General features: G+C 33.8%; 1 protein-coding gene across 2 annotated transcripts; it reads left to right on the plus strand.

Annotated features, from left to right (window-relative positions):
• Window positions 1–3,428: 3,428 nt before the first annotated feature.
• LOC142984212 (uncharacterized) lies at window positions 3,429–22,737 on the plus strand. 2 transcript variants are annotated; one of them, XM_076131656.1, is made up of 4 exons: window positions 3,429–4,103; window positions 19,634–19,750; window positions 20,182–20,368; window positions 20,738–22,737. In XM_076131656.1, exons 1-4 carry the CDS (start codon window positions 4,051–4,053, stop codon window positions 20,801–20,803), a joined length of 423 nt encoding a protein of 140 aa, XP_075987771.1. In that variant the 5' UTR covers window positions 3,429–4,050; the 3' UTR covers window positions 20,804–22,737. The 2 variants fall into 2 exon arrangements, with proteins under 2 accessions (XP_075987771.1, XP_075987772.1); XM_076131657.1 differs by lacking the exon at window positions 3,429–4,103 and adding an exon at window positions 18,682–18,768.
• Window positions 22,738–23,919: the final 1,182 nt, after the last annotated feature.

Raw genomic sequence — 23,919 nt, forward strand, 5'->3', positions numbered from 1 at the left:
TGCAGCACACAAATCATATTTGCATATTTTGAAATGTCAATTATTTGGGTACTCACCAAAAAAATATCAGAAATGTATATTTAATACTTACATAATATTTTTAAATTAAAAAAAAAAGGGAAATGTGGCCAAGGTACAACATACCCTATGTACCTAGGCCAGTAGTACGTTGTACCTAGGCCACATTGAAATTTGGGGGTAATTTAAGCAAATTATCAAGTTTTGTTGACTAAAATCATTTTATTTGATTTATTACAGTACACAGTATTATTACAGTATACAGTATTTAACAAAACATTTTAAAAATTCTCAAATGATCAAAATTTAGAAATGATCAAAATTAAAATAATATTCATAGCTTTTTTTATGCTTTTCAAACAAAATATTTAAACAAAAACAACTAACTTTGGCCACCGTTTCGTTACATCACATCGCTGCGCCTGCCAAACTCCATATGTGTATTTTGATGTTAAAAAAAATGAATATTGTGTCCCAAATAAAAAAAAAGTTTTCTAAAATCTCACAAAAGACACATGTGGAACTTGGCAGGCGCAGAGACGATATCACATAATATAATATAGCAAATCAATATACCTATATAGCATAGCAAAGGAAAACAAAATATTGAAACAACATGCTGACCCGCGCAACTTCCCTTGCGTCACATAAGAAAGAATGGGTCATAATTTTCCCCTTTTTTGTAACATTTTTTACTGTTACTCTGCTCCTATTGGTCATAGCGTGATGATATAATAATATAGCCTATAGCCTTCCTCGATAAATGGGCTATCTAAAACTGAAAGAATTTTTCAAATCGGACCAGTAGTTCCTGAGATTAGCGCGTTCAAACAAACAAACAAACTCTTCAGCTTTTTGATAGTATAGATTATCTTTACCTATATATAAATTATTATTTCTCTCTTAAATTTTAAACAGTCATTTGGACTAGCTATTATAAAAACACTATCAATAATGTAGATATATTATTCAGCCTTAAGCATTTAGTAGAAATCCCAGTACTTCTGTATCTCTGGAACATAATAAATTTCTCTGTTCTTGTTAACTTTTTGCGGGGTTTTAATCTCCTCTTTTTCAGGCCATTTCCAGTATTTTAGTGATTTTTGCATCGATTTCTGAAATAATAAACATATTTAATTAGGAATATTATTACGTAAATGTGAAATAATTTAATAAAACATTCTCCTGGCCAAAGTATAACATCCAGGTTGTACCTTGGCCACTGGCCAAGGTACAACTGATCGACAGTGACCGAGGTACAACACTACTCCAACTTCACTAAAACGGTGATTTTATATAGTTTAGAGGTTAAGTATCTCGTAAGTTTTTTATTGTGTTGAGACTTGTAAAATCAAAGAACCGATAGCATATAACAGTTAAGTGATTATTAGAAAACTTTTAAAACTATTAGACTTCAAAATATATAAGAAATACTTACTTTTTCACACAAAAAAGTTTTAGCGTCGATAACACCAAACACCGGCTTAATGGCGGTATGCGACTAACTCCACATTGAATAGTCTGTAGTGACGTATCGAATACCGTAAACAGTAGAATTTAGTATCGCGCGAATATTTGAAAACGAGCCCAGTGGCCTAGGTACACATAGTGCCAAGGTACAACAGGTTCCCCTACTGTATCCCTAAACTGTAGCTGTTACTTTTCGTGAAAAAATTGGCCCTTAAACAAGGAGGAGGTTTTCAATCCGACAGTATTTTCTTAGTTTCCGTAAAAACGATTAAAGGTAAAAACGTTTGTATGTCACCAGACTGTATCTCATGTACAATGATAGTAAATGAGTTGAAGTCTTCACAGATTATGTATTTCTGTTGCCGCTATGTAGGTAAAACAAATTTGTGAAAATTTCAGCTTCCTTTCTCTTACGGTTTGTGAGATATAACCTACGGGCTTATCACGTATCTTAGTTGACAGCTAGTGTACGTCAAATTGATGGTCACTATTCAGTACATTGCTGCTTTGACGTAACGTGTTAATCACTATATTCTAAAAGAGAAAACAATGTACAGCATAGTGGCTTTCAAATGTTTGACAACTGAGATACGTGATAGCCCCTCTGGTGGCAAACAGACAGACAGAGGAGGCTTAGTTATATGGTCCCGTTGTCCTTTAGGTACGGAATACTTTAAAAACACGCTCTAGTTTGGAATTTAACCCTCTTATTCATAAAAATATATGAAGTTATGAAAGGCTTATAAAGTGTTTTGTTTCTTTCACTCCTTAGCGAAATGAAAAAGAGAAAACATATTATAGAAGCTTTTTAACTAAAATAGGTTTATAGTGTATTTATGAATAAGAGGGTTAAAGTACAATTTGGCATAAACTCGATTCTGATTCAATCGAATTCGAATTCGATTCTATCGTATGTAAGCTCACTGGTCCTTAAAGCGCTGAAATGGGTGACCACATTAGCTTAACCTGCGTCAAAAGAAATCAGGAAAAGTCTCCTTACTCAACAGCCACAAATGAACTGAAAAAGAAAATTCAGTGACAGAATATTTGTAACCTTATTTGGTAATACCACAAAACAATTACCGTGGTCACTGTTCCGTGGTTATAAGTTGCTATACCTAAAGTATTACGTCAAGGAATAGGTAAAATTTATATATTAAAGTGTTAAACGTAATGACGCGTTATTGAATGATTCAATTGAATAAGTTATAGTTACTATGCATGGAAACTTGAGCCGTGGGAATGGTAAAGTTTCCGTCTTTTGAGGCGTAAGATGACGGAATATTCCGAATTTCTGAACTTCTTATCACTTAGGAGGAAAACTATGTAAAGTAGGACGACGAATTAGGTACTTATTATACGGGAATCGAACCCGAAATCTTTTGGTCAGCAGCCGCATGTAATACTATCTACTACGAAGACTACAGAGGCAGTACTAAAAAGAAAAAGAGAAAATGTATAGATACCTTGACAAAAATTTATGTAATTTTAGTAAGTACATTGAATTAATTGTTTTTATTGAGATTATTACAATTCTATCTCTACTAGGTACTATTGCGAAAGAGCAATAAATTTGTTATTATGAGTAAGGGTAACTGTAGGAGGAGGTAGGATAAGATTCAAGAGCATTCTTTACCATTAAAATTACCTCAACACTTTACAAGATAAACCTTTAGTATAATAGTTGTAAGTATTTATAATATTTAGAAACATCAGCCTATATTTATAAAAGATATTTTTTTATCGATTGCACAGTGACATCTCTTGTCGATATCACGTATTAATATATTGCTTTCATAATCTACTAACAGATGGCTGTACAGTCGTTTGGCATCTTATCTTTCAAGTACGATCTACATATATTATATGAATGAACAGGCCAACAGCTGATTGATTACATTGCGCCGATGGCTCAGTACTACGAGTTTCGCCTGGGAATCCCGTCATGACGTGCTTATTTAATTTCTTCATAAATAGTGATGTCGGTGCACGAGTTGATGATAAAGAAACTCGACGTTCGTCCGAAACGAACGTACGTAGTCAACTAAATATTGCTACTTCCCTACCGGTTCTCAAGTTGTTGTTTTGTTGTGTGTCGGTCCACTTCGACTTGAATGAAACATTTCTCCGTCAAACTTCAAAGTGTCGACAGTGACGTAAAAATGTTTACAGATCTACCATTGTGTGCAAGAACGATAAACTCAGTGAATGTTGTGATATCAAATAATACAAAAAATACCGCGAAAATTACCGCACGAACGGAAGTATTAAATAAAAGCCTACAGAACTGTTTTCGTGTACGACAAAGTTTATAAATAATCTTGCAAATAACTAGAAACTGTTTTACATGAAACCTAGTGAAATTAAGTGTTGTATTAAAAGGCCGATTCATTATAATTTATTATATTCGGTAACTGGGGTTGATGAGAAAATTGTAATTTTTCCTATAAATATGAAATTGTGTCATTAGATATTAACATTTTAATAATAGTAAACGGTATAAAAACACTTGTTGGAGTCAAGTTTCTACATTGTTTCCAAAGACTTCGTTTTGATAACATCATGGATTGCAAAATTATTTTAAATGCCATCGCTGTTGCCGCCATATTTTTTATGTGAGTATTTTTATTTATTACCTGTGCTAACGATTTTTTATCTGTGGTAGGTTTATTATTTTTTATTTCAATACTTTATGATATAGGTTTCTGAAACAGAAAAAAATTTAGAAATAATCATCAGTTTCTAAAAACATAATTATTATCCCAAGTTAATTAGTTTTGCCTCTATAGAACATGCATAATATCGCAATAAGTGTTGAGGAAAACGTGTTCGTAATTTTCACGAAGATTTTCCTTCTTCCGCTACATATTTTTTTTTTTCCGGCTGAAATTTCCTCACAGGATAATTATAAAGATAAAATACCATAGTTTTCAATTCAATATGCCACTATCAAGTGTTTATTTTAAATAATCTTTATGTTATATGACTCACGTACTTTTACTTTAATCTAATTTGGGAATTTACCTGCCCCACTCTTGGGCAAAGTCATTCGATCTTTAATTACACTTTATTTTTTTATTTCAAAGCCTTATTATTATTTATTATCTTTTGACACTGTCTTCATTTTAATTTTGAAAGAGGGAGTAGAGAGTAGCTACTTTTAGAGACATTTTAATCGACTTACCCCCATTTCACCCCTATTCAATAGCTTTTTTATATGAGTTTAAACGCTATTGAATGGATAAACTACCACTAAATGTACTCAGAAACCGAGGGTTAGAAACAGTTACAACGTACGTATTTAAACCGCATAATATTGAGACATTTTTTTAAACATTTTAGAAACCATTTCAAACTTTGGAAATATTTTTTTTCTGTTATTTTTTTTTCGATATATATAATTATCCCCTTCTTCGTTCCTTACGAGACCTTTGCCCAGCAGTAGGACAGTAATCGGGCTATAAAAAATATATAAATGTCAAAAGCCTTGAACCTTCTGAAAGATAAACCCACCCCACTATTTTGTAGAGCACGTGTAAAGCCGTTGCCCTCAATCTCCTATCATTATCACTAATGACAATCGTTTCGGGTGTCTCTGAGCCAGGGATAGTCTCCTACGCAAGTAGTTAGGGCTCGAGACCAAAGCACGAAAGACTTTTAGAACCTATGCGTATTAGAAATAATAACCACTTGTCCTAATGATGAAGGAAAGTATCGTGATAAAACCTTGCGTGCCTAACAGTTCATTAAAACAGTTTTTGAAGGGACGCTTAATCTATAATTTAGCAAGCGTGGTAGGCTTAGACTCAATCCTTTTCCTATAACATAAGGAGCCCCTTGCCCAGTAGTGGTACCATAATGCAATAGATTTAGTAATTAGTTTTAATGTAACTACAATAATAATATACGTTTTGCCTTGGCTTAGGGACAAAAAGTTCTAGTGATGAAATTTTCTTCACATTCATAGTTTCATTTATACACTAACTAGTTCATTCAAAAGTATGTGGTACGTAACTAAGACAGTCAAGAAAGAAGTCAGTAAAGAAATTTTAATAGTAGTCTCAGAATTAATAAAAATGCTCTAATAATACTGCTTGGTAGGTACTTTACGAGATTTTCCACGCAAACGAGAAACTAAATTAACAATTTTATTACAAAACGTTAGTAATACAAAAGCGAGCTAGGCATTACTTATATCACCCTAACATAAATTCTAACTACGTGACTCAGATAACAGTCTAGATATAATAACTTTAAAATAATGTCATACTTTAAAGTCTTACATTATGGCCGCGGCAGGCTGTATTTTCTGAAAACTGTAGTTTATATTCCACTTTTTCAATTATCTTCTAAAAATCATAACTTTTAAACTCTCGCGTTGCATGTTTAATGTATAATAGAATACGGGAATTAACGCGAACACGCATTTTACCTTAAAATGCCTAACGTTTCGGCGCAGGTTGCACTCGCCGTGGTCCCAGGCTGACTTTTTAAGGTAAAATGCGTGTTCGCGTTAATTCCCGTATTCTATTATACATTATCTTCTAACAATTTTCTTGCTAAGTGTGTAAGCCCATTGGCAGGTTCTTGGAGAGACGAAATACTTTGTAAAACCTTACTGTACCCAAAATCACACCAATAAATGATTTGATTTGAATAAAATTTAATAAAGGAAATTCGTTTTCAACCGTGTGAATAACGTACAAAACTTAATTCCATATTTCATACATTGTTACTTTGCTTTGTTGTATTCAGAAGGTTGATAGTCTGACCACCAGTCTTAACGAGGGGTATCGTGTTATAATCCAGGTAACAGTGTTGTGGAGGTCCGATATGCAGTTGTTTCACGTAAAATACTATCCAGCTGCATCCGGTGAGTCTGGAGACCGACTCCAACATAATTGGAAGAAAAGCTAGGCTGATGATGACGATACATTGTAAATTTGCAAAAGCGAAGCCTCTTGGATCCCGAGTGTTCAACTATCCCCATGCATATATACTACATATATTTCATCATAATGAGGTCAATAGTTTAGCAGTGACAGCGTAACAAACAGGCAAACTTTCTCATTTATAACATTAGTATAGATTTTTTCAATCTCGTTGGCTATCAGACGCAATAAATTCAAGCACACTCGAATTAATTTTACATCATACAATATCACTCTCGTTTTGGACCGAAGCCCACGATGTGTATCGATATGATCATTGTTTCAATAGGTACATTATGTAGTATGTACTTATTTACAGAGATAGATATAATAATGTCATAATGATATAATATCCTTTATTTCGTAAACTTTTTACAAAGTATTTGAAATAGTCAATATAGGTAGTCTATTTTAGAAACTGGCACAATTTTCTTAAGGTATTTCTTTTCCGAAATTATGTTCATAATAGAAAGGCAAGGAATTTAAAAATATTTTCTCTAATTGTTCCTCTAGACTTTCTAAGGAATCTTCATAGTCAATTTCAAGTTTCTACGCTCAGTAGTTTCGGCTGTGCGTTGTCCATCAGTCAGTAACGGAAGAGTCTTATGTATATTAATTTGAATCTATTTGTGCATGGTAACACATAATTCTGTAGCACTACGACTATTTTAGGGGTTTAATACTTAGTATTTCAATGTTACCCCGGCTGTATTGTTAATCATTGTAGTAATTATATTGTTAAAGTTTATATTCTCAAAACACTTTTTACTGATGGAAGTCTTTACTCAACTAATACAATATCCTACAGGATTGAAACTTGTGCCCTGATTTAAATTTGGTATTCAAATCATTGGGAATACCTCTTGCTGGCTCGAGATTTCCCAAAGCAATGAATCACGGCACAGCAATTGTGCAATATAGAGCATGTGTAACAACGTAAATTTACACAAGCTCATAGAGTGAGTGTTAGATTTCAGGAATCCCGCGTTATTTCCCGAGTTTCCTTTGAGTATGATTTATAACAGATTGTGCAATAAGAGTAACAATCATAATATTTGTCGTTGATTGGTACTGAATTGCAGCTTGGAACGATGCCAATGATTCTCGTTAAGTAATTAAAAAGTTATTTAGAGCGTGTTTTAGTATCGTCGGTAGTATCCGACGGCTGTGGGGACTCAGGTTCGATTTCTGGGTCTTGCTTGAAAGCTTGTTGAAATATTGTTGGATATAATAACGATGGATATTTCAATAAAAACGTTATTAAGGAATATTAAAATTGATTTAAATTATTCGTCATTCTAATCTACTACACACTTTAAAGTAAATAAATACAAAGAATTTATTAAAAGATAAATAATTGATATCTACATTTTTATATTAGACTAGTGGCTGCGGCCGCCCGCGATTGCATCCGCGTGGACTTTCGTTTTCCCCCTTTTTACACCTTTTGGGGGAGAATTTCCATTAATGCTCTCTTTGTGCTCCTCTCTACCTAAGGAATCTTCATACCAAATTACGTGTTTTTACCCGTATTTCTTTCAATGACACATCGTTTGTACATTCAGGTCAAATGTCAATTATTAGTGTTAATTAAAATAACTGGCTTTTGAGGATGACTTAACCGAAATGAGATAAAAGCTCGTGCAGCGGTTCGTAAAAACTTCTGTTACCCTTTACAATAGATTGACTCTGAAAATATATTATAATCGTTAGAGAGAGAGAGGATTTCTTACATTTACGGCCAGTTCTCCGCTTATGATCAAATATCTTTCTGATAAAATTGTAGCAAATTTATGAAAGTAACTGTCATTATTCCCGATTAACTAACCGATACTTATAAATAATAATTGGTACTTAGAGTCAGTTCAACGAGTTGTGTATAAGTGTTGTAATACTTATCCGATAAATAAAGTGATAATATAAAAAAACAATTAGTAGTAGTCAGTAGCGCATTTCTCTATAGTTTGTAGGTACTGTCGAGTATCGAACTTTTGACATTTAAAATGTATTCCCAAAATATTTCCTACGACACCCGTCAGAGGCGCTGGTCAGATTTTCATACAAAATGTCTCGATGACAGGTCGGTTGTCGGTAGTCGATAGTAGTAGAGAATTGAGCTACAGTACACTGTCATTAATGTATCGAATGACGTATATAAAAATTGAGGCCAACTTGCGAATCAAACGTTGTGCTTTCAACAAAGAAACATTTGTTGAACGGGTCCTTTGAGGTGCTAGTGACTCATTTAGAACATATTTTGATACCCGACCAGGCTATGACTCAATTTCATTCAATAGGGAATACAAAGGTTCAGTATTAGGTTCGGATCCTTTATAAAAATAGGCCTTCGTTGAAATCTGGAAGAAAAAGAACATAGGAAGATTCTGCATCTATAATTATCTATACTAATACTAATATTACAAAGCTGAAGAGTTTGTTTGTTTGTTTGTTTGTTTGTTTGTTTGAACGCGCTAATCTCAGGAACTATTGGTCCGATTTGAAAAATTCTTTCAGTGTTAGATAGCCCATTTATCGAGGAAGGCTATAGGCTATATATCATCACGCTACGACCAATAGGAGCAGAGTAACAGTGAAAAATGTTACAAAAACGATCAAAATTCTGTCTCTCTTATGTCACGCAAGCGAAGTTGCGCGGGTCAGCTAGTTTTATATAAAGTTTCCATTAGCTTTTGTTGTACGAGTGAGTCAACGTTTTGTTAAAAAGGAAGCAATTTTACCTTTTAGTGCATTCTTGCATAAAAAACGGAGAGCGGTAAGATGCCTTTATTTATTTCGCTTCGTGTTAAAAATGTGCATCCTAAAATAATATTATAGAGAGACAAAGCATGTAAGTTTGCCTTGAAAGAATTGCTGCTGCTGTAAGATGGATGGATAATAATCTTTACGTTTGAGTTTTACTTAGTTTGATTAGAGAACAGACAATATTGTGATAAAAGAACCCAAAAAATTACGAAACAAATTTAAAGTGCTATTTTGTGGTTATAGAAAAAATCCTGGGATAAAAATTATCTTAAAAGTGTTAAACCAGATAATAAGTCAACTTCATATCAAAATCTATTGAGTAGTTTCTACACGAGAGAGTAACAAACATCCATACATAAGATTGTTCAAAATAATATTAAGTAGAATGAAATCTTCTTGAAAACCTATACATTTTCTTCGTAGTACAGTTATTGGAAAGTAATGCACTACTATCAGAAAATTCATTGCAATAGATAAAAACCTGACTAATATGAAATTTCTCGGAACTTTTATGTGCCAGACTGTTTGGCGACTGTAACATAATCATATGAGTAATATGCTAGTACATATAAGAGTCAATATTTGTACATAACATCACGCCACATATGAATACAATGTTGTAAAATCTTTCACCATTAACAAAGTTATCCCATGTTATTAAGAAACGAGTCTTTTCTGATGTACCGGGCACGTTACTAAACTACGGGCTTCTATTGAGAAATCTATACTTCTATACTAATAATATAAAGCTGAAGAGTTTGTTTGTTTGAACGCGCTAATCTCAGGAAGCGCGGACCAGTAGTCCGATTTGGAAGGTTCTTTCAGTGTCAGATAGTCCATTTATCGAGGAAGGCTATAAGCTATAGAACATAACGCTACGGCCATTATGAGCGGAGTAGCAACAAAAATGTTACAAAAACGGGGAAAATTATGACCCATTCTCTCTTCGGTGCAGTAAGCGAAGTTGCGCGGGTCAGCTAGTATTCTAATAGAATAGAAAATACCAATAGCATTTTGCTCGACACGGGAATAGAACCCGAGACCTCATGATCACCAGTCGGATATATACCGACCGCACCGCAAGTCACAATTATTACTCACTCACAAAATAGTTTAAGTAATACATTCGAGTAAAGTATGCGTAATTTTTTTTATCATCATATAATCTGAAATGTACTTGGTTTGAATATTAAGTAAGTAAATATATTGATAAAATGAAATCCATAGAATCATGACGGTTTTTACGCCTTATACATAAGTATATTTAAATATGTACATCCAATTTTGCCTTACAAAATGTTAGTCCTATGCAATAAGGGGCAAGCTTATTGCCAAATCTTCATCGTCCAACCACTAAACCGAAATGGACAAAATTTTGTACAAAGATAGTCTGAAACTAAGAAAGGACATGGGATAGTTTTATACCGGAAATCCTACGGGAACGATAACTAAGCGGGCAATCGTACTAATATTAAAAATACGAAAGTTTGTAACTATTAATGAATGTATGTTTGTTACTCTTTCACGAAAAAACTACTGGACAGATTTTAATGGAATTTGGTACACTGATAGAGCTTATATCTTGGATTTATATATAGGATATTTTTTACCTCAGGAAGTGATCGAAGTCGCGGGCGGAAACTATATAGTAAGCCATTTAACCATAGTCCACGCGGAGGTAATTGCTACTAAAATTTTTCAGTGAAAAAAAATCAGGTAGATTTTACAAACAGATTCGTGGTGAAACCTATTATGACGAAACTCTAAAAGCTTTTTCAAGAAAACCACTTTCGACAAGAAAAATGTATAAGATATAAAGCGCTTCCTTCCTTCAGTAGAAGGTAAAATATGTTGGTTGTTTTAAAACTCTTGTAAAGCTATTTTCTTATTATAACAAAGAAGTTTTGGAAAATGTTAATACTATAGTATTCCCAGATAGATTGTGTTTAAAACAATGGTTAGCCAGAGAGCCACAGCTGGTGTAACCTGCGCCGAAACGTCAAACAATATAAGGATTTAATGCATATTCGCGTTTTATCCTGTAAAAAATATGAGACAATTAAAAGGGACAATCTTCCTATCGTATGGTTAGTGGTCAACCTAGTGTCAAAGTTGTTCAAGCCGCCCGAAGGCCTTTGACGTGGCTTAACGACTGTTATCTTAATTGACAACACCCGGGACCGACTTTTTACGTGCACTCCGACCATACCACTATGCGGTCACCCATCTATGGAATGACCGCGCCAAGGTTTGCTTAACCCACAGGTCGTTTACCGACTGGTGAGCGCAACTGGCTACAGGGAGGAACAATGTAAATGCAATACATGCATATTTCCAAAGTTGCTTACCACACCGATCATTTCCCAACCGGAAGAAACACGGATGCAATAACACCTACTAATTTGTATTCAATTGATCTTTATTCTAATGAACACTTAACCAATGTGTCAGTATATCCTGAGAATCTCTTATGTCTGATTATAAGAATCGGTAATGGAATAATTCGATGGGTATTACGATGACGCGCATCGACTTCGTATAATGTCGTCAACTGAAGCGTTGACAGAATTTTAAATTGAAATTAAGTATCTGCTGTACCAATTTTGTTGCAATTTAGCATGACGTTGAAGATATGAGGTCGAGATTCATTTATTCATTCGTCTTATGGTTAGTGGTCAACTCAATGTCAAAGATGTTCAGGCCGTCCGAAGGCCCTCCAGGCGGAGATGCCCAGCGGAAATACAATGGTCACCCATCTACTGAATGACGGCGTCAAGGGTTACCTTAATTCACATATGGTTTACCGACCGGTGAGCGAAACTGGCTATGTCTACTAAGGTTAAGTTTTGTAAATTCGAATATCAGCCAGTGCAAATATTTGTGTGATGACAACGATATCTATACATATAAAATTACGTGTCCTGACTGTCTGATAAATAATCATCGTATAGCCTAAACTATAAAAGTTAAAAACATACAATTTGTGCAAGTAGCGTCTTTTATCTCAACTGCACGTTTGGCGCAGTGGTTTAAGCGGTCACCTCGCCGCAACAACCGTAGCGCCGCGTGTGGTGGGTTCGAATCCTACCCGGGACAAATCTTTGTGTGATGAGCACGACTATTTGTTCTGAGCCTGGTTGTCAATTTATCTATATAAGTATATATAAGTATGTTTATCAGTTATTTGGTTACCATAGTACAAGCTCTGCTTAGTTTGGAATCAAATGACCGTGTGTGAGTTGTCCAATAATATTTATTTATTTATTTATTATGACGTAGCGTAGGCACCACCTAAGAAAGAATTGTTCAGTAATTCACCCCTAAGGGGATTTAAATAGGAGATGAAAGTTCGTATGGAAGTTCGTCATTCTCGGTGCTAGAAGCATGAAACGATATATGCAGGATTTTCGATTAAAATAAAATAAAAATTAACAAGTTGGTCAGCGTTTTTGGAAAATCTCGAAAGTCAACTTTTATTTTCATAACTTTCAAACTCTCGCGTTGCATGTTTAATGTATAATTGCATGTCTAATGTATGTATCGGTATATTCTGTTAACTTTTATTTTTCCTGACTTATAAGCGAGCTGAGCTGTACTGGGTCTAGTAGTTGATTTTAAGTCTGTATCTTTACTTTCTATACGATGTACTTATTAAAAGGTATTGTATTAATCACTGGTCTGGATACAACAAGCTCTTTTTAGTTCACAATGAGATGACTGTGTGTTGGGGAAAAATTGATAAGTGATATGAATGACATTTTAATATGTTCGGAAAGGCAAAGCTATTTTATAATATTAATAAATTATCAAATACCTCTTATAAGTGGGGAACTATGAATCATATAAGTGAAATAACACGTTTGATAGCCTTTGTGGTCTGAGCGGTACACGACTGACAAGGAACTAGAAAGGTTCAATTCCCAGGTTGTGCAAAGTTTTTTTTTTATTATGTATTTTTAAAAAGGCAGCTCCCTCACTAAGAATTGCTCTTGTATCGCGGGACTTTTACAAACATACACGACGTACAACCAGACCCGCAACCATTATTTTTGGATCGCAGAAATAATTGTTCCGTGTGGGAATCGAACCCACGACTCAGTGGTATCGGCGTGGCGACCTAAACCACTGCGCCATGGAGGCAGTCAAAAAGTCAAATTGTTTTTGGTCTTTCCAACATATCTACATTTCTTCTAAGTTTAGTAACATGTCCTGTATATGACAATAGGCCCCTATTACATGCTGACTAACGTTGTAATTACCAATGCGTGTGTGACTTTCTTACGCCTATTAAAGCCTCTGCTCAAACGTTGGGTATAACAATCATGAAGTTATATGTAATAATACATTATTATATGTTATAAAGTAGGCAACTATGACTCAGATAATTGAAATAACATCTGTTTCATATTGATTCAAGTACCACTTATTGTCTATTTGATTCCTAGATATTATCTTACTGTACAGTTTCTGAGAATACTCATCTCAATCTATCATTATATAATATTATATCCCGGTTGTAATTTTCTAAGATCTTTGACAGTCGTTACCAGCAGTCAGAAGCTTGAATGTCTGACAACCAGATTTACCAAAGGGTATCGTGTCATAATCCAGGTAACTGGGTTGTGGAGGTCAGACAGGCAGTCGCTCCATATAGAATAAAAATTTAGATCGCAGATAGTTTATACCCTGTGTTAACACTTAGGATATTTATCCCCGTAAAATCTTTTTGCAGACAAAATCTGCCTTTTCGCATCATTGAATAGCCAGCCATAATATAAATATAGGTTTTTGAACAACGTCAAACTCTTGTTATTCTTATCTAACGAGTAAAAAACTTAGAATTCCCATATAAATAAACAGTCCTCATTCATGGGAGGAAGATATACCATCATAACATGTGGCGCGGGCTATGGTATTCCCCAGGATGTGACGTCATTGTGTATAGAAACTGTTTATGTAACTATTCGACTAGAAACTTAGGTAGTTATCTAACATACGGGTATTATCGTGTTTAAAAAGGTTAGTGTTGATAGCATAGATTTTAAGCTAGGTTTTTGTTGCAGTCTTTTTGATTTTATAAACTAACCTTTAAACTAAATAAAATATAACAATATTAGGTCGAGAAAAAGTCTTTTCGCATTATAGTATGTATGAACTTGTAATAAAATCTTTTCTCTACACAAAAAAGCTCGATATTTTTGTACCTCACGAGCTCACTGAAAGAAACCTATTGAACCGAGTACGGCGTGTACGCATTTGTGATTCTTGAAGTCAAAGAGATTTTATTACGAGTTCATACACACTATTATGCGAAAATACTTTTTTCCCGACCTAATATATAATAACTAGCTGACCCGCGCAACTTCGCTTGCGTCACATAAGAGAGAATGGGTAACATTTTTCCCCGTTTTTGTAACATTTTTTACTGGTACTCTGATCCTACTGGTCGTAGCGTGATGATATATAGCCTATAACCTTCCTCGATAAATGGGCTATCTAACAGTGAAAGAATTTTTCAAATACGGACCAGTAGTTTCTGAAATTAGCGCGTTCAAACAAACAAACAAACTCGTCAGTTTTATAATATTAAGTATAGATAACAATAAAACTGCAGCCGGAAGGTTCTTATTAGGATTGATCTAAATCGGGTTTTTTACTTCAACCTCTTATACAGATAGACAAAATTACTTTCGTATTCAAATTTTTAATTAGTAATTCAATACGTATTTTTTTTGTAAAGATTTGCTGCATCTTTGCAACAAAATAAGCAATGGGGCCGCGATGGCTCGTAACTTAATAGTCTGATATCCTCTTAAATTATCCTTGTCATCAATTTGATAACGGCTCAGCTGTTTCTGAGAAAAGCTGCAGACACACATATGGACCGACGTCTGTGATGTGATTAATCTTGCACGAATTCTTGCGGTTTGATAGATAGCCATTAGGCATTATACATCGGCTATAATATTTGTACTTATTTATCTTCGCCAGCGGTCCCGGTTTCGCCCGGCTTAAAAAGTTAGTTTACAAATAATAAACTTTGCAATTTTTATACATAAACCTTCTTTTTGAACCACTCTTTCGATTTAAAAGACCCTATTAAAATCCGTTGCGTAGTTTTAAAGATTTAAGCACACATAGAGTCAGTAGTCGTTGCGCTGTGATAGCCAAGTGGTATAAGTTGGTACCTCCCACGTAAGTGGTTGCAGGTTCGAACCCGAGGCAACACACCAATGACTTCTCAAAGTTATTAGTTATCAAAATGTAATCATTACTAGAGTTATTTATTCATTAAAATACTTTCCTGAGTAAGAAAAAACGTGAGAAAAAAATACGGGTTAAAAGGTTATCTTAAAAAATATTAATTAATAAACTAACTGTATTTTGTGCCATTGTTTTAACTAAAGTTAGCTACTGGGTTTTTACCAATGATAAACCTTCGCATGAATGAATAAAACATGATAAGGATTTGTTTCATACAAAAAACATACATACATACATACAATCACGCCTTTTCCTTATAGGGGTAGACACAGCTAGACCAGCGGGCTTATCACGTATCTCAGTTGACAACTAGTGTACGTCAAATTGATGATCACTATTCAGGACATTGTTGCTTTGACGTAACGTGTTAATCACTATAATGTAAGGGAGAAAACGATGTACAGCATAGTGGCTTTCAAATAGTTGTCAACTGAGATACGTGATAGCCCCTCAGATACGCCACTTGGTACAATCCTTACAAACTTTTTATGCTCAATTTTTATATCAAAGACAAAACACTGTATATTTATTCAGAGCTTATACAACGTTTATAAGTAAGATAGGCGCTCATAGCCAGTTGCGCTCACCGGTCGGTAAACGATCTGTGGGTTAAGCAACCGATGGCGCGGTCATTCCATAGATGGGTGACCGCATTGATATTTGAACGCAACGTTTCCGTGTTTTGGAAGGCACGTTAAAAGTCGGTCCCGGTTGTTGTTAATTAGGATAACAGTCGTTAAGCCACGTCAAGAGCTTCTCGGACGGCTTGAACAACTTTGACACTAGGTTGACCACTAACCATACGATAGTAGTAGGTCAATATGTTTGTATACCTACAACTTTGTTTACTACAAAAACAAGTAATTTATTTAATTGAATAACGTTCCCACGCATTGATTTTCCTCCTTCAGTGCATGTTACTGCATATAATGTTTAATTGACAATCATAACACATACAAATTAATTGCTTTGATTGTTCAATCTCGTACAAGGATAACTAGTTATATTAATTGACATTTATTTATTATACTTCAAGACGTATACATACATTGTAATAAATAAATAAATATTTTTTCTCGGGTTCGAATCTGCGACCACTTGATTGGGAGGTATCAACTTATACCACTCGGCTATCACTGCTCCCCATAGTATTAATAATTTAATTCTAACCCATTAATGTCCCACTGCTGGGCAAGTGTCTCTTCCCGTAATGAGGGAGAGGTAAGGCCTTGAGTTCACCACGCTGACCAAGTGCGGGACTTTGCATACCTTTAAGAACTGTTGTAAAGAACTCTCAGGCATGCAAGGTTGCATCACGATATTTTCTTTCACCGTTGGAACGAGTGATAATTATTTCTAATACACACATCACTTGGAAAAGTCATTAGTGTGTGGCGGCAACCACTTGCTTGGGAGGTACCAACATATACCACTCGTCTATCACTGCTCACTTCTCGTTCACATACAGTATCAAAAACTATTTGCTATGTACGGTGTTTAAATGTCGATAAAATTACTAAACCGACATAAAATTGACGCCATTTTCTGATAGGGATTGACATAGGCCAGGATTGCTAACCACTACTCGCTAGGTTCCTTACAAACCTGTTTTGCCTCATTCATTTTCATCTTGTCATACAGGATCGCCGGTTACGAGCACTGCGTAAACGCATCTGTCGATTAAGTTAATAAGCAACACTTTTATAATACTTAACATTTAGATTTTTAAACACCCTGTATATCTTACGGTATACTTACATCTAAGCATCTAGGAAGTAGCTATTTTTAAATTACATAGAATTTGATTTTTTTTTGGTAAATTTACTTTAGTATTTCGATCCCTTAACTTTTATTTTGCACAAAATTATATTATACTACTATAGCTATTATACTTGATCAATCCAATAGATTTATTTACTATTGAAGAATAAATAAAACATACATATATACTATGACGCCTGTTATACCCGAAGGTGTAGGCTAAGATAGATAGAGAATCCGCGTTTCGCCTTTATCAAAGTTAGTCCCATGTTATAGAGGGCGAGCCTATTGCCATATACCAGATATAATTGTTACCAAACTCTGGACTGCTATTTATAATATAATTTAAGATAGAAAAATACCAATAGTACTCAGTCCGTTATTATTTGGACCTTTTCCGGTCAGCAATTGAATAAGCCGACCGCAAAACAAAAGCAAGTCAAAATATTAGAACTAATTTATTAAAATGACGAGGTTTGAAGTGACGTCATTATGTCGTCCTTAAAAACGTCATCGTGACACAATTGACAGAATGTATTCAATATTTCGTCATTTTATTCGCTTATCGTTTCTATAGTTTCCGTTTATATGAGTAATTTGAATTATTTCATAATATACCGTGGTTTTATTAATACTATGTTTGATGAGTCAATAAGTATACGTGCTAGTAACTTCTATTATAAAGTTACTTTACCACTACTGGGCGTGGGTCTCTTTTCGTTATTTTATTTTATCGTATGGTTACGTTAGTGGTCAACCTAGTGTTAAAGTTGTTCAAGCCACCCGAAAGACCTTTGACATGGCTTAACGACTGTTATCTGAAGCTCTTTCCTTCGACGCTCAGTTCAAATACCACTATGCGGTCATCCATCTATGGAATAACCGCGCCATGGGTTGCTTAACTCTTCCTAGTAGTGACTAATTACAGTTTGTCCCTAATATTACTTCGACTTTCGTTGCTAGATTAGATTTAGGTACAATGTGTCTTCCTCTGTTAGAATAAATGATAATAAAGTAACAGTGGGGGGCAATTGTTTATACCACTCTGCTATCACTCCTTTGATAAAAATATATGACAGTAGTTTAAAAAAAAAACTTTTGCCCCTATTAATAAACCTATCAATAACACAATTTTGTCTCAATATTTATAGATATTAAAACAATAAATTTTCCCAACGGGGAATTCCTTCGATAATTACAAAATAACAAACTAAATTGATAATTATTTGTTACGATAACCTTTTACACTGTTTAAATTAATTAACAGGGCGTTAAACACACACACACGCACACACACACAAACACTCACACACTCACACACACGCAAACACATATAAATACATACCCCTTCTGTGTGCGTGCCTATATGTGTAATGAATGAATGAAAACACTCGCCTCTGATTGGTTTAAAATGACATAATACAAAGTCATTCATTTTAAGCATTTACGATTAACTTCAGAACAGTTGTAAAAGCTGAATCGCACTGACGTTTGCCAATCAAAATAATATTTGCAATTTAACGTGTAATAGTGAAGTTTGAGGCAAAAATCTTTGTAAAATGTATGTATAAGTTAATTATTTATTCATTTTCGTTATGTAGTTTGTTATCGCTATTCGTAGTTTACTTTCAGTATATAATGTTGCTTCTTTAAAAAAATACAGGAGTGTAACTTTAAAATCTAACTAGGTGCTCAATTTAAATATTATTTCCGATTAACTTGCTTTATTTTTGGAAAAAATATGTATCACTAAAATCTTATAACAAAAAAGTAATGCGTGTCTTATACGAATATTTAGACGTTCATAGTGATTCATATTAACTTTAATTAGTATAATATTATTATTTACTCAGAACGTTTTCAATGAGTATTTATGTGATTAATTAGTCATACTAATTACTACTACAATGTTATAATATTATTATAAATAATGAGTCTCTATTCTGAGTATATGTATCAATTGAATTTTCTATATTTAGATCAAGTAAGAAACGTGTAATAAGTTATCGCAATCTATACTACGATATTTGTATACAGATTCTACCAAAAAAATACTAGGTAGAATACTTTTTACAAAAGTATTTTTATAACTTACCACAAAGGTTTACCAAAATAGTTCCTTCATCCTTCACTAGAGGCGTTGATCAATATCTCATACAATCGACAGCCACAAAAAAATACCATGATAATTTACTTTATAGAATCATCAACAAAGTCAAAGTTAATTGATTCAAGGGCTCCTAGGGAATATCGTATTAGTTTCTCCATGAAGGTACCTAGAGACCAAAGAACGCCACTTGGTACGATCCTTACAAACTACCCTTGCCTCATTCACACCCATACATTTTGTCATACAGGACCGCCGCCGCCGGAGTTCAAAATATAAGTAATAGTTATTCATTGATATTTTTGTTTCCTTGTTTCAGGGCATGTCCTCAGGAAGGCGAGTCGTTCCCTCATCACGGCCGCACCGGCCTGAACGGTGTCAGTCCAGACTACTGGAGGAAGCAAGCCAAGGACAAGAGACTTGATGATGGCTTTACGTAAGTCTATAATTTTATTAAATAGCAACATAATAATTAAAATATCAAATCAACCCACTACTCCCCCACTGCTGGGCAAGGGTATCCTCTGCTGGAACAAGTGATAATTATTTTTAGTACACACATAACTTCGCAAAGTCATTGGTGTGCTGCCTCGGCCTCGAACCGTGGACCACTCGCGTGGGAGGTGTCAACTTAAACCACTTAGCCATGACTGCTCATATTATTTTTCTCTTTCTTTAAAAAGACAACTCCCGCAATAATAAATAGCTACAACAGACACAAAGCACAAACAGACACGACAAAACAATTTGTGGATCGCACAAATAAATGCTCCGTGTAGGAATCGAACCCACGACCTTCTGACGCAACTGTAGCGGCGTGGCGACTTTAACCATAATAATTATAATAATATTTTTTGTTAATTCCAGGAATAATGACAACAGAAATCCTCAAGGCAGCTTCAATCCATACAAGCCTAAGGAAGGCAAGGAGTTCGATGATTCAGAATATTCCAACTACACGGAATCAGCTAAGAAGAGAGAAGTAAGAGAGAAGGAGATCAAGGAGAATTATGACGATGATTTTGATTACGCTGTCATACCGTTACAGAAGATAGTAAGTACTATTTATTTATTTTACTATCTTTTCCCTAACTTCTAGGATTTCTTGTGGACAAAAATATACGATTTATTTACCCAGGCTATAAACTTATTAATCGAAATCCGTTCAGTTATTTTGGCGTGATTGAGTAACAAACAAACTTCCAAATAGATATCCAAACTTTTGTATTTATAAACTCAGTGTTAGCCGAGTGGTATAAGTTGGTTCCCACGCAAGTGGTGGCAGGTTCGAACCCGAGGCAACATACCAATGATTTTTCGAAGTTACGTGTGTATTAGATATATCAAACATCGTGCATGTTTCATGTTTTAGTAATTAGTTTTAAATCTTCATAATTTTAACTACATACATTTTTATTTCCAGGTCCCGGAGATCAACAAACAATCAAGAATCACCAAATTTCCAGCGACCATTGTACTTCTCTCTTAAAAATACTATTTTAATAACTTCTACTTCCATTTAAAGAATATAATACCAAAATATTACAAATAAATCGTGCTTAAACTACGCTTGAATATTTCGGTGACAACTAGTGACGCCTGGTGAGCAATAATGGAACTAAAGTGACGTTAATGACAGCGCTTAAATTATGTTTACAATAAAATTAAATAGACATTGATCATCACTTTAACAACTTCTGAATAAGTATCGGATAGGTTATCTACCCCTATATTTAGCGGTAGTTTATCTTTTCAATAGAGTTTAAGCTCATATAAATATGTCAGTTTGAATAGATAAACTACGGCTAAATGTATCTCAGAAACCGAGCACTAGTAGAATATTGAAACAATATTTGACACTTAGCTGTCACTTTATCTACCAGATAAGCTATCTGGCATTTATTCATGAGTCTAGGCTTATTTTGTAACGTTTTATTCAACGTAGACCAATCAGTGTAAGCCGCCTGAAGGCTTAAAATATAACTTATCTAAAGCCGGGATCAAATTCTAAATGTATTATTTTTTGTGTTACTTTATTTTAGTGATATCTTTAATTGGCTGGTTTTAATAAAACTGGCCGTCTTAAGTCGAATATCGGTTTAGTTATTATTATTTATTTTTTTGTATATCTCGGGACTATAGAGTCCCGGACATTTGGAAGGCATGCGTGGGGCCGAAGCCAACACGTAGAGGCCCTTTTTAGACGGCTTTAATCTATCAATACTGATTATTATTATAAGTGCCATGTAATTATTTCTGTGATCTCTGATTGTCTAGTTTCTTATAAAATTATTATTTATTGTTTTTTTTAGTTATTGCTAGTCCAATTAATATACCAAAGAATTTATGTTAAGTATAACAAAATAAGCTTGCTTGAAATAGCATGCTTATTAACAGGTATTATGATACAATATAGGAGCGATTTTTATTTAAGCTTAGTTATAAAATTAGCTGTTGGGAGATGGTTTATTGATTTTTATACTGATACAGGAATATTTTTTTGTATCTAGGAATGTCCTGTGTATAGAAATAAATTCCTGTATCTACATAAAAATAATATATGTAAGTATTATTCAATTACAAATTACTAGACACAAACATTCCCAGTGTTATATGTTCCCAGAACCAAAAATCTGATATTTTTTATTGTACATTCTAGATGAAATGAATCTGTGCGGCAGAGCCTCTGTTGTATATTTTTGGAACTAAAACTTTTTATCGACTATTGTGAATTAATAACTTTATTTTTATTTTGTCGTTTTTTTTCTGCATAGTTATTGGTTCTGGTATATTTTTACATTGTATTTGCATTTAATATTCTTCATAGATTGATTTGTTAATCAGACCTGTAGCCGTTTATAAAAGTAAACGTTTGTTTTCCATTTATTGTGTTAAAACAGTAATGTTTCAAAATGTATTACATCAATATAATGGCTGTAACAATTTATTAATTTCCACTTATTTGTACTAAGCAAATAATTCACTTATTTTATTGCTCGACACAATAAAATGACATAAAATATTTTGTAAATGTCATTTTTAAATTGACGTTAAATCGGGATTATTAATTGATAACTTTTGACAGATAATAGGAAATTCTGTCAAAATACAAAACTGTCGCCGAATTATACAAAAGTCCCCTCCAGGAATGAGGGAGGGATTGGGTATTTAGTCCACCACGCTGGCCAAGTGCGACAGAGGACTCTTATTTAGCATTAGATAAATATTATTCGAAGCATGTATTTTTAATATGTATAATGTGATTATTTAATCTTTTCTATATTTCACATTGCTTGTACAAGATAATAAATACAGGTAAATGTATAATTTGATCAAAAGCTTAGTATTATTTAATTTTAATAAGTTATTTATTGTTTCATATGAAACTTATTTATGTTGATTTTTGTAAAATCATTTTTTGGATCCTGTATCGTTATTTTAATGTTAAATGTTATTTAGCTGTTAAAATAGCAGTGTATTGAGACTGTTTTTTTGTATTCCAATTTAGTATTAATATTAAAACAGTCACAGCTTTTTCTACTATTTGTTTAGTAAAACTTAGCTGAAATTAATTTATTATTATGTCAGTATTATTAATGCGAATTAGATTTTATTAAACTCTAAATAAATGTTTTACAACGAGCATTTAAATTTTATTTATTTTCTCCAAAAATATACCTTAGATATACCGATAGTAGTCACAACACACATGTAAATAAAAAGTCTTTCCGCATTATAGTATGTATGAACTTGTAATAAAATCTCTTCGGCTTCAAGAATCACAAATGAGTACACGATTCAATAGGTTTCTTTCAGTGAGCTCGTGTGGTACCCAAACATCGAGCTTTTTTGTGTAGAGAAGAGATTTTATTACAAGTTCATACATATACTATAATGAGATTTTTTTTTCCCCGACCTAATATATTACAGCAGCGCGTTTCTCTACTACTATCTACTAAAACACAATAACCGTCTATCTATCGAGACATGTCATCATCACATCACACATGTCAAATTGCATCAGCGCCCCAAGCGGAGGGCCTATGAACTATTTTGGCAGTACATTTTAAATATCTGTCTCTCGTTACTCGATTGTCACGACTACACTGTAGAGTATCGAGCTACAGATGATTTTTCTTCCTATTCCAGAACAATTGAAAGCTCTAACCCATAGGTACAGAGGTACATTTACCCAGAGCATATCCAGAGGTACATTTAACGGTAGTTTATCTATTCAATAGCGTAAAAACTCATATAAAAAAACGCTAATAAATAGATAAACTACTGCTAAATGTACTCAGAAACCGGGAGTAAATTTTTGTGTTTATATTTATGGAAATTTTCAAGGATTTGACTGCGTCTGAAATCTGGGCCACATTGTATTCTGTATATAAATTTCGAAGGGTTGAGCAAAGTACTGATTACTACTCAAAAGGACCGCATAGTTTACATTAGACAAATATGTCAACTCAGAAACTGGGTGTATTTTTTACATCTCTGCTTTCACTTTCCAGTATTATAGGGTAGGGTTAATGTTATAGGTATGTAGGTATGTAATTTAAAACAATATGTTTACTTTTTTATACTTTATTGATCTTCATCAAA

The sequence above is a fragment of the Anticarsia gemmatalis genome, chromosome 26 (genome assembly GCF_050436995.1).
Source record: "Anticarsia gemmatalis isolate Benzon Research Colony breed Stoneville strain chromosome 26, ilAntGemm2 primary, whole genome shotgun sequence".
Lineage (NCBI taxonomy): Eukaryota > Metazoa > Arthropoda > Insecta > Lepidoptera > Erebidae > Anticarsia > Anticarsia gemmatalis.